Source organism: Equus asinus, chromosome 27 (genome assembly GCF_041296235.1).
Source record: "Equus asinus isolate D_3611 breed Donkey chromosome 27, EquAss-T2T_v2, whole genome shotgun sequence".
NCBI lineage: Eukaryota > Metazoa > Chordata > Mammalia > Perissodactyla > Equidae > Equus > Equus asinus.
In genome coordinates, this window is record NC_091816.1 from 5,997,965 (window position 1) to 6,010,111 (window position 12,147).

A 12,147-nucleotide genomic window follows, 5' to 3' on the forward strand; every position below is an offset into this window, starting at 1 on the left:
TGCCACCTTCCCACGTGGCCTCTCACCTGGGGGTTGTCCATGTACCAGAGAAGGCAGTTGGCCTGGGTGTCCAGAATAAAGTACCTCCGCAGAAACTTGCCGCTGTTCTCATTCTCCTCGATGTCCAGAAACCCACAGATTCGGTTCTGCCGATCCACATAAGGCATTCCTGGGCTCTGCTCACATCACCCTGCACAGCAGGAGGGGGGAGACACTGGTGAGGAGGGGGAAGCGGGCCGGGCTCAGGACCTGTCAGAACCTCACTTTGCCATGATCCACCTCTGCGAGGAGCGAGGCCGGCACTCTCTCCATCAGCTTCCTTCCCCAGGGCACCCAACGTTCCACCCCAACCAGACCCTGGAATCCTCCATCAATTCCATTCTGTAAGCAGTCACCAAAAACCACTAACACGTATTAAACGACCTTTCCTGAGGCTCCACTGTGTGCCACGCAGAGCGTCAGGCAACTTTACATATACAGAGGATATGAGCCTAGGCTTTGGGTCAGGGGCCTGGGTTCAAATTCCAGTTTGGGCCACTTACTAACTGTGTGACTACAAACTGTCTCATCCTTCCGTGCCTCAGTTTCTGCATCTGTAAAATGGGGATAACAACAGTACCTAACCCTCACAAGATTCTGGTGAGAATTAAGTGCTTGGCACATGCAGTAGGTATTATTATTACTCTTCACAAAAGCCTTGTAAAGTAGACCATGACCTAATTTTATACATAAAGAAACTATCTCAGAAAGGATTTAAGCTCTGGTTCAAAGATGAGCATTTTCCACCACAGTTACACCCAACCTGGATGCCCAATATTGTGGTCCCACAGGTGTCAGAAAACACCACACGACATTCAGACTTTCAAGGACAGACAACACCCACCACTGGCCCTGCTTTACTGTGGCCCAAGTCCATCATGGCCCTCAGTCCACAGCTAAGCAAAAGTGTGAGACAGCTGGCTTAGAGCCATTCCCCGCACCACAACCCTGGGTCAGCAAGTAAGCTACCGAGATGCCACACCCGCAGCCTTCCAGGCAGGGGGCGGGAGCAAGTCCCACATTCCCAGGGGATTAGGCTGATTCTAAGGGGGTGGGGGGTCGACTGGTGGTGTGGTCTGTCCTCTCCCACCCCCACAAGGGGCCCTGCAGTGTTGAGAAGCTGTCTCAAGAAAAACGTGACCCCCTCCCTCACCCACCACACACAGAGAAGGATATCAGGGAACGGTGAATCTCTTGATTCCGAGTAAGGTCAGGCCAGAATCCAAACAGGGACAGATGACTCAGAAGGGAGACGGGTCAGGGGATCTCACAGCTACTCGCTGGGTAACGATGGGGGACAAAGAGTAAAGACGCAGGCAGGGAAACAGCACAAAGGTGGAAGACTACAGCTGAAGAGGAAGAAAACGGAGCAGAAGCAAGAGAGAGGAGGTGAGAAAAAGATAAAACGCGGAAAGAGGAGGTTTAAGAAGATGGCAGAGGAGAAGCAAGTGGCAGTACAGGGAAGCGGAGGGCAACGGTGGGAGCAGAGGGGAGAAACGCCGGGCACATAGCAGCATCACGGCAGCCAGATGCCCTGCTGCTCGGCGCCTTCCCTGCCTAAGCTGCCAGTGAGCTCCAGTTCCACAGCAGGGCAAGCATGAGTTCAGGAGAGGGAAAGAGACGGGCTGGAGCCAAGAGTGAGGAACAAACACCATGGGAGGAACGTTAAGTCTCCTCGCAGACACTGGGTCAGAGATGGGAAGGCAAGAGGCTTGGTGTTGGCTGGGGAGGGAGCATATGCCTGAGAAAGGATGCAGCTTCCCCTCCAGGGAATCAGAAGTCCCATGGAGAAAAGCTGGGTCAGACTTACAGGGAGAGGACACAGCTGTCTGGCTGGGATGAGGGAGCTCACCCACCCCTAGGAAAACTCAAGTTCCCTTGACGCCAGCTCAGGCACTGGAAACAGAATTTCTAGGGGCTTCAGGGCTGGTGCCCTTCCTGGGACATCTCTAAGAGAAAGCTTACGAACTGCATGGGATAACAGAGTCAACTGTCTCCAGGCTCCTTTGGAAGCACGGCATCCAGATTCATGCTGGCTTTCCAATGTTCCCTGCTCAGCCTACAGGATTAATCATGCCTTTTTCTCAAGTCAGAGACTGGAGAAGCCGCTCTTTCTGAAATCCCCCAAAAGTCTACTTTTATTGAGGGGGCTTCCCATTTGCATGGATCCATGGGTGGGAGAGGACCCTCGTGTACCAAAAGAAAGGGAATAAAAGGAAGAATTCTGGTTCCAACAGTTCCTAACTGTGGTTCTCTCCCCAGCAAAAATCCGCTCAGTTGTCCTGAGAAGCAGCTGAGTCACAGAGCTCACCAAGAATGTGGGAGGTTGGGGGAAGGCTCGGCTGCAGGAGAACCGAGCATCACAGGGAAACGTGCTTATAACCAGCCGACCACAGCAGAGGGAGGTACTCAAAAGATGGTACACAAAACACAAACCTGAGCTCCCAAGCCCCAATCCTGCGACAGTTCATTCTGATCCCATGTGTGTATCCCTTGTCACAACAGCTGCTAAGATTTGGTAGAGAGAGTCTGGCACTCCCCAGCCCCCAATCCCCCTCTCCCTGCATCTTCAACCTGTCACCATCATCTTCCAAGTCTCTGCTGCCTCCTCCTTTTGTTCCCAGAGAGGCCCCCAATCCAGTTAACACTGCAACCCCATGCCCAGCCCCAACAACAGGGCAGGGAGGGAGAAAAGGGAAGAGCTAGCAATCGTGCTTAAGGGGAGGGAAAAAACACCTTGATGCACACATAGTGTCACCCCAAAATTCCCCTAGCAAGACCAAGGCAAAGCTTTCAACTCTTACAAGCTATATAGTTTTAGCCATTTTCTGACTCTCTAAAATCACCTGTTGTCTTAAATTTCTTGTTAAACTGAGTTCCCCAGTGTAAAACTATTGGGTGGAGTGCAACATTGGGCGGTTTGTCCTACAACTTGCTCCTCACCCCATGTCCTGAGCCCCACACCCTGGTAATGATTCTCCCTTCCTCTCCCAGGACAATGTGCAGAGTGTCCTCACTGGCTGAGAGCACTGGATAGCCCTCTCTCGGGCTGGCTCCCTCACCTTTACTCTAATATCATAGCAAAATCACCCAGCCAATAGCTTCTTAGCCTTCACAACACATGGATGACAAAGAGCACAGAATATTTGTGTAGGAAGGGACCTCGGCCACCCCACTCAGCATCCTATCTTGCCAAACCATCCCAAATCTCCCTAGTGTTTTCCGTTTTTAGTGCAAAAATCACAATATAACAATGTTTGCATTTAAAAAAAATCACGATAGGCAACTGTTTTCACTTTTGCATGCTTTTTCATGCCCCTGTCCACATAATTGGCCTTTTTAAAATTCTAAACTATATCAAAAACATGTTCCATGTTGCTACAGTCTTTATAATCATTGTTTTTAATGATTGCATAATGTTTCTGGACCAGATTTACTATAATTTACTTAACCATTTCTCTATGATTAGACAGTTAGATTACATCCAATTTTTCTAATGCTAAAATTCATATTTTCATGCTTTGTTTCTTCTTTTACACGGAACCAGCAAAAAGTCCAAGTAATAACATGACTAGATCATAGGTTATGATCTTTGACAATTCTTGAGGGCTATTACAAAATTGCTTTCTAAAAATATTTCATCTGTTTACATTGCAGTCAGCAATATATTGTTACCATCGCTATAATCTCATATACATTAAATGTTCTCATTATTTTAAACTGTTGCTAGTTTTAAATATATAATGATGCTCAGTGAGGCTGAAGATATTTTCATGTTTGTTTCCTGCTTCATCAGCCTTCCCAGACTTTGTTAAATGCAAATCAAAATTATGTGTACACGCAATCAATTGCCTCCCCCCACATACACGCCAAACCAAACCAAACCAAACCAAAACATGGTCTCACATAATACAAATAACTAATGTATTTTAATAAAAATTAAAATAGAAAAGAAGGAAGTTCTATATGATCTAGATTTCTTCAGTATATAAGCTCCTAGGTATGTGCTGCAAATGAAAAAATGTTAAATAATTTATTGTAAAAGTGAAACTTCAGAAAGAAAACGAATTTGCACAAAGTTACTCATTGATCAGTAGCAGGAAATGGGTTAAATGTCGATTAAACCAAGGATCCTGGCCAACATTGGCCAGTTGACCAGATGAACCTCAAGAGAAAACAGAGTCAATGGCTGTCTCTCTTAGAATGAGATGAGGGGCACTGGGAGACATCTCTGGCCAAAATATCTCCTCTACTGCCTATTTCAATGCCTTAGGTTCCATCACTGGAGGAGATTCAAGCCAAGAATAAAACCACCCCTTAGAAATTGAGGCAACTGACATCTTTATCAGGCTCATTCACATACAAGAGACAGCTGGGACCAAGACTCTAAGAAAACAAAACATGCCCCAATGGGAGACAGAGGTACCAGAGGGGCTAAAACGTAAAGAGAAGACTGCCGCTTGAAACAAATGTTTCAATGTCATCTACCTGAAAAAATTTCCTAGAATTCTTTACACCTGGGACAGGAGTATGAAGCTTTCTGGAAAGAAATCTCTGGCAATATGTAACAAGAGAGCTAAAAATGTTCATACTCTTTGACCCAGTAATTCTACTTCTAGGATTCCATCCAAGTAAATAAACAAAGATGCAAACAAAGATTAAAATAAAAAGATGGCAACTCCAATAGAATTTATAATAACAAAAAGTTGGAAATGCCCTGAATGTCCCAATGATTAGGGAATAATTAAATTATGGGACATTCATGTAAGGAAATGTTACACAATCACTGAAAACTATGTTTTCAAGTGATTTTAAATGAATTAGGGAGAAACGATATCATGATAAGTTGTTTAAAGATATAATATGATTTATAATATGATCTCAACCTCTAAATATTACTTTTGTATTTCTATATCTGGATAGAAAAAGACTGACATACAAAGACCAAAATATTAGCAGTTATTATCTATGGGTTATGGGTAAATTTTATTTACTTCTCTATATTTCCCGTATTCTCCAAATTTCCTACAGGGGATGTGTGTTACTTTATTTAGTAGGGAGGAAAGCACTGCTATCTCTAGCATATAAATTTTGAAGCTGAGAATATATTTCTCAATTCTCCGGAGTCCACAAACAAGCAAAACCTTGCCTAAATTATAGTTCTCTTGGGACTTTTTTGGTGTTTCAAAGTCTTAAATCTAATAAAGCAATATCCCACCCATCAAAATTGCCCAAGAGCCAGGTACCTACCCAGAGGGTCTTGGCAACCTCTAATCTAGCTGGGTTTCTTACTTCCTATTGCAACATCCTCTTAGAGAGGCTTATTTCTTCCCCTGCGGGTTTGGTTCCTTACTCTCTGGTCTTCATAGAAGATCTCTGTCCTTGAGGCTAGGGGAATATTCACACCCAGGCTGATGCCTCTATTCCTCTACTGCCCAGCGCTCTGGGAAAAGGAAGCAGAGACCCCGACAGAGACACCCAGTAGAATTTTCCTTTTTGAAACTTGGAAGATGGGGTTGACATTTTTAAATAAATGGCTGGATAGATGAATGAAGAGATGGATAAATATAGATTTTTTTCAAAAAGAAAACCTATAGAGCTATTAAGGCATGAAAGCAGTGGCTTGCTGTTTTGGATGTCTTATTTTAAGACCACTAACGTAGTTTGGAGATGCAGGAAAGAATAGAGTGAAAGAAAGGAGATTCATCTGCCTGACGGCTCTGACACTTCTGAGGTAAATAAAAACGAGAGAAAGTGACAACAGAGATAAAGCTTAAATGGTGTTGGCCCCATTTTGAAATAATCCACCATAACCACCGATATCTCAAAAATGAAAAAGAAATTAATTCATTTTTTAGATTTGGAAATTTTTCTTTCACATTTATTTGTGTTGGCAGGATGTAACGTCAGGAATTTTGCTTCAGAAACAGTCAGGAAGGCACGTCTTGACACGTAGTGGAGCAGGCAGTAAGTGCATCTCCTGTCTCGTTACCCTCCTAGGGTGGGAGCTGGAGATGGCAGCATTGGTGGTGAGCGAGAGGGATACCAACAGGAAACTGCTAAACTTCTACAGGAGAAAGTTTATCGGGAAATGACATCAGAGGTCTCCGAGAGGACTGTAATACAGCAGACAGGAACTGGGGTGTGGAGCTTAAGAGCAGTCACAACTCTTGCTAGATATGCATAGGCCATATGAAAAGAGAGTTCACCCGTGTTTAAGTCTGCAGTGTACATCAGTGTGTATTGTGCAGCCTCAGCAATGCCCAGGGCCTAGTAAAAACCACAATAACAACAAACAGCAGTACAGCTCTTTCAGAACACATCCCTGAGAGGTGGCCAAGAGGATAACTTAGGAAGTGCGGGAGCATCTATTTCCTACCGTTATAATATCACTGCATTTTGAAACTGTCATAAGAGCGAATTCCAAATAGCGTAAGGCGGGAGAATAATGGGACAGGGAAGGGAATGTACCGAGAACACGTTCCCAGCGGAAGTGCAGGGTGAGGAATGCAAACATGTGCAGGAACAGGGAGGCTAAGAAAAGGGGCCCAGCTGACACACAGCCCAGTCCCCAGTGGACCCGAGAACTCTGAGTGGAGGGCAAGAGACACTCAAGAAGGAATTTTTAAGGGAAAAAATATTGGGGAAAAGGCAGGAGTAAGTGAACGTTGACACCACCGCAACAACGCTGCCAAACACAACAAAATACGTTAAACACTCATGACTGTCTCAGCAGCCTCCTCTGTGTTCAGAGAAAGTGTGCTCATTGGAGCCGACAGGAGACAAAGGCCTGCCTGTGGCTCAAGGCTCCTTAGACCACCTCCACCAGAGAGCTTACCAGTGCAGGCGAGCAGCCACAACTGGTTTATAAATAGCCCATAAAAACTGAGATCTCCAACTTTCAGAACCGTGCAAGTCCCGGCAGTCAGAAGACACAATGAATTCAGTTTCACGGTAGGGCTTCCTAACCACAGCCACATAGGAGACCTGGAGCTACAATCTTCGTTTAAAACTTGACCGTGCCACCCACTAAAACAAGGGCAGTAGGAGAATAAAAAGAAAATGTCATTTTTTCTCCTACGTACCAGGCTCTTGCGAAGTGCCGGGTAAAGTGTAGATGGCCTATGTGTATCTGGCTAACGGCGAGTGCTCCCATGTCTGGATTCAGGGAAAGAGCAGGGGCTGGGTGTGGCAAGGAGGACATGCAGGTGACAGGGATCCATGAGGGCATCCGACAAAACCCTGGCAAGAAGATGACCATGGAAAAGGGTGGGCTGATTCCAGTTGCCACCGAGGCAGCAGAGTGAAGTGAAACGGCACAGAGTTCAGAAGAATCTGCGTGACTCTTCTGAACTCTCCTGGGCCTATTTCCTCCTTCGCAAAATGGAGGGAATCACTGTACCTATTTCAAAGGTTGCTGCGCTGATTAAATGAAATAATGTGTGAAAAGCACTTCACAGTAGGTCTGGTAAAGGGTGAACACTGGGCAAATGTGTTGCTAAGATATGTGTGTGTGTGTGTGTCTGTGTGTGTGTGAAGCGCCTCACAAGGAGTACAAGATCACCATTACTACCACAAAGCAGCTGCTTGACCCGGGGCAGGCAGCGCCACGGGCCGTGTCTACCCCGCAAATATCAGTCAGCTAACATCAATAGAAGGGCCACGACCCTGAGATCCCTCACAAGGAAAGGCATAAGCTTCCTGTACCCTTCCTGCTACTCCAAGAACCATCATATTTTATGTCTCTCAAATTCTCCAAGAGGTTAAAAAAACCAAGAGATCCACAGACTCCATCTTGGCCAGGCTCTGCAGAGAGTGAAAAGAACCCAGGCACGCCTATCAGGCTCCAGGGAAGGGACTCTGGAGCTGTGTCCTGCTCCGCCCCCACCACTTTGCAAGTAGATGGCCAAATCTGAGTCCCAGCTGATGGCACAGTGAGCCCCAGCCTTTGCACGTTAACTGCACTGTTTCTCAAGCGTGTAAGGACAAGAAGACCTGGCTTCCCACCCTGTTTATCTCAGCAGGCCGGCCTCTCGGGGCAGAAAGGCGCACCACAGGCCCAAAGCTGAAAGCCTTTTGCCCACACCGGGCAGTGTCAGGAGCTCCGCCCCAGCAGGGCTGGGACCTCCAGCGTGAGAAAGCCCAATGCAACCTTTAAGCCTCTGCAAGTCACTTCAGTCAACTGGGCTTCAGGGCAGAGAAGGACTTTCAGCAGGAAGGTAAGTCACAAAGCCTAACAGGTTGAATGGGCTTAACAGTAGGAGCCAGAGGAGGGGAGAGCAGAGCAACCCAAGATTCGGAATAAAGGTCAGTGGGGTCTTCCAATTATACCCCACCAAGCACAGGCCTCCTCAGAACGGGAAGGCAGGGACCCCAGCCCTCCCACCTCTCAGCCACCCTATCTCCCTGCCCTGTCCAATTCCCTGTCTCAATAATGGGCTTATATTGGGCAGGGCTAGGATTCTTCTCTTCCCATAGGCTGTCCCACTATAATATTTGCTCTGCTTCCTTCCTTTCCAAAGCCTAACAGATTAGATTGCCCAAGTCCTACCCAGCTCACAAAGGCAGACGGAAAACTGAAAGTAAGGCAACCCAACTGCTCCTGGTGGGAAGACAGAAGAGGCAGGGCACCCAGTGTCCCAGCACCCAGGCCCTCTTTTCCAAGCTCTAGGACTGTATCAGCCAGAATAAGCAGTGCCACAGTAGTCTCAGTGAATCAGGAGGAATATTTAAGGCACTGTGGCCCATGGTAAGATCTAATTTGGGACACTCCAGCCTTTTAACAGGGCATCACCCACCTATCCAGCTGCCCCATAAAGAAGACAGGAAATCAATGAAGTACCAGCTGGAGGCACACAACGAAGACAGCACTCCTGCTGCTTGGGTCTTCCTGGCGTCCCAGCACTTCCAGCAAACACCCGGCAGGCCAGCAGCAGGCCTGCTCAGGGGGGCTTGGCTGATCCAGCTGATGCCTCCCCCTTCCCACTTTTGCAGTCTCTTCAGGATTTATTTTAACCTCAGTAAAATACCAAGCTGAACACAGTTCAGCTCACTATGATGACATGATAGGATTTGCAGGCCCTACTTCCTTATACAGAAGAGAGAAGGCACCAACAACAAGGGAAAAGGAGGTTTGCACCCTCCACCAAATGGCAGGTGGTTTCCAAATCAATACCCATGTGACTACCCATCTGTGAAGTGAGCAGCGTTCCCATCAGCTAGCTGGAACTCCACTAGGAGTGCCACCACGCATTGTAAAAGATGGGGCTCACAAAAAGAGCAAAAGGATTCTTAGGTCTAAAGGCAACATCCAAAGTAAACCCTCACGAACCAGCTTGGTGGACCGAATCTCTACAGGCTTGAGGCACTGCCACACTGTTCTTTTTTCTTCCGTTTGGACAGGTGCAAACAACTCATGCGCTTGCATTTATTCATTCACTCATTCAGCAAACATTTACTTAGCACCTAGTAGATGTCATACACTGGCCTGGTCACAGGTTCTAAACCACAAGCTAGACCTTTGCTATGGCAAAAGTCACCTGCCTTCAAGGGGCACACAATGGAGAAGGCTAATATTTGAAATGATGATGATGCTTTTTAAAAGCCTCCTCTGGTTTCTCAGAGCACGCTGGATCTCTATTTTAGCAATCCGCTTTGTGCTCTAGGCACGTGCATATAGCCTGTGTCCTCCATGAGACCGTAAGCTCCCTGAAGACAGGGGCTGCGTTCTGTTCATCAGTACCTTTCATGTCCTTATTATCCAATAACGTCAAGTGAGTGCAACTGAAATAGTAAACACTTCTGTTCTTTCAAGATCTTTGGCTTTACTGTTTCTGAAGGCTTTGCCACCAAACAAAGAAAAATGATGAAGTTCCAGAAAAGAGGAGAAGGGACCGACGGAGTCAGATATATTAAGAACAATACGAGTACAATTTTGGAACTTCAGCCCAAGTGCAACTCAGTGCGCTGAGGTGCCTCCAAGAGCCACAGCCGGCATCCTGGTAGAAGGCTTATTCCCTCCCTCTTCTCTGCTGTTTACTCTCCTCTGAAAAATCCCATTTGGAGTCCCAAAGAAGGATAGGAGGAGGACACCAGAGGGAGTTAGAAGGGGAAGACAGAGCTTGAAACCATACTCACCAAGAAGGAAGGAAACCAGGCGAAAGGCAGGGGGCAGGGCTGTCCTGGGGGAGGAGACGTGAGTCCCAAGTGGAGGTGGCCCTGCTGCGCCTCCTCTCTGGAGGTGCCGAGACACTTTTCCTTCCTACAAGGCCTCTTTTTTTTTTTTTAATTTGATGAAATAGCTCAGAACTGGAGCAGAAAAGGTAAGCGTGTGAGGTGAGGAAGAAGTTGGTGAGAGAGAGACAGACAGCTCCTCTCGAGGTGCTCTCCCAACCTGGCACCGAACCTGCACTTTAGGACAGGTTTCCTTCAAGTCACTCCCATAGCCTGGAGTTCCAGAAGCCCGAGGGCCCGGACTGGCCCCAGAGGAAAGGAAGGGATCTCCCTCGAGGCGCATTCTAGGCCTGTCACGTAATAAGGGAATAGGGGAAGAGAAAGAAGAGTCCCCACGGCCCAATCCCTGCCCAAGGGACTTGCCTGGACGTTCTCTGCTCTCCTGCCCTACTCGCAGCCCCGGCAGTCGTGGCGGGGCCGGTGCTCCAGCGCCAGAACCTGCAGAGAAGTTTCGCCGCTGCAAACGTGAGAAAATGCAGCTCAGCAGATCACCCGCCCCCACCCTGCCAACGGCCCCACCCCCGCAGCCCGACCCCTGGCGGTGGCGACCTTGGCCACCCCGGACGCTCCAGAGGACTGGAGGAGGGGCTGCGCTCCGGGCTTTCCCGGGGCTAGAGGAGGCGGCCAGGGGCTGCAGCGAGCTCCCCTTCGCCGTCAGCCAGCAGGGCCGGCGCCCCTGACCGGACTCCCCCTGCGCCCCAGCCATCGCCGGCCCCGCGCGCCCCTCCGCGCCTCTCCGCTCCCAGGCCCGCGAGGGCGCCCAACTTACCCCGCCGTGCAGGGGCAGGGTGCCTTACATCGGGGTGGGACGCGCCTCTCCGGCCGGCAGGGCCGTCGCTCTCGGGGGATTTCTTTATGTCGCTGCCAAACTCTCGGTGTCTCTCGCTCCTCTCGCTCCTCTCCCCCACCCGCCACCCCTCCTTCTCTCTTGTCTCTCGGCTCTTTTTTCCGGGTTAATTACGTTTCGCATTAAAGCAAAACCCAGCCCCGGATGTGAGTACAATGCTCCGCCGAGCCCGCCGGGGGAGGAGAGGGGTGCCGGGGCGCCGCGGGCTGGGAGGGGGCGCGGCCGGGCGCCGCGGGCTGCGCGGAGGAGGCGGGGCGGGGCGCCCGCGAGGCTGCCCCGGAGCCTGCCTGCCCGCCCGGCGCCCGCCGGGCCCCCTCGCGGCGGCGGCGGCGCAGAGGGAGGCCCAGCCTCCGCCGCCGAGCCCCGGGCAGCAGGTGTCCGGAGCGGGAAAGGGGCTGGGGGCCAAGGGCATCCTAGCAGGAGGGAGGCGGCCGCAGCGCGGCTCTCTCTTTCACCCCATTTCTTCGTCGCAAAGCCCCACCCAGTGACTAAAGCCGGGCCTCTCTCGGATCCTGAGCCCTTCACCTTTCTAGGGCCAGGGGATTAGGTTTGGGGAGGGTTAGGGTCGAGAGAGGAAGCTCACAACTCCCGGATTGTCATGAATGTGCCCGAAGAGCCCAGTGGGGCGTGCGTTCTAACGCGGAGCATAAGGACTTTTTCAGAGTGTGGTCCAAAGACGCCCTTCCAGCCCGCAGAGCGGGAGGGTGCTCTGGAAAAAATGGGAAACGGACAAGCATGTATTAAGTGAATATTGCCAAGGGGAACCTAAGACGATTACTCTGTGCCGGTGTAGCCCCTGCGTTGTTTCATTTAATCCACACAGCAACGCTGTGGGTATCAATCCCGTTCACGGTGAGGAAACCGAGACTCAGACCTTAAGTAATTGCCTTAGGTCCCACAGTTAATCAATGGCAGGTCTGGCAGGTTCTGACACCGGCCTCCCACGTGGGGAGATCGACTTTTAAATACACCTAAAGTCAAGCACGCACCATCCTAAGCACAGAAGTAGTAGTGGGTTCATCTGGGAT

At 49.3% G+C, this 12,147-nt stretch overlaps 1 protein-coding gene across 8 annotated transcripts in view; it reads right to left on the bottom strand.

The window, feature by feature from the left end:
* PLEKHA2 (pleckstrin homology domain containing A2) overlaps positions 1-12,147 on the bottom strand; it is a 73,363-nt gene that overhangs the window by 44,007 nt on the left and 17,209 nt on the right. The window contains exons 1-3 of one of the 8 annotated variants that reach the window (XM_014867851.3): positions 11,042-11,361; positions 10,636-10,729; positions 27-190 (exon numbers count right to left, since the gene is read on the bottom strand). In XM_014867851.3, the coding sequence (XP_014723337.1) occupies positions 27-167 (141 nt within the window). In that variant the 5' untranslated portion in view covers positions 168-190; positions 10,636-10,729; positions 11,042-11,361. Of the gene's footprint in view, positions 1-26; positions 191-1,196; positions 1,317-10,635; positions 10,730-11,041; positions 11,363-12,147 lie in introns of those variants that run through there. The other 7 variants (XM_044762390.2, XM_014867852.3, XM_044762392.2 and 4 more) reach the window with 7 other exon arrangements.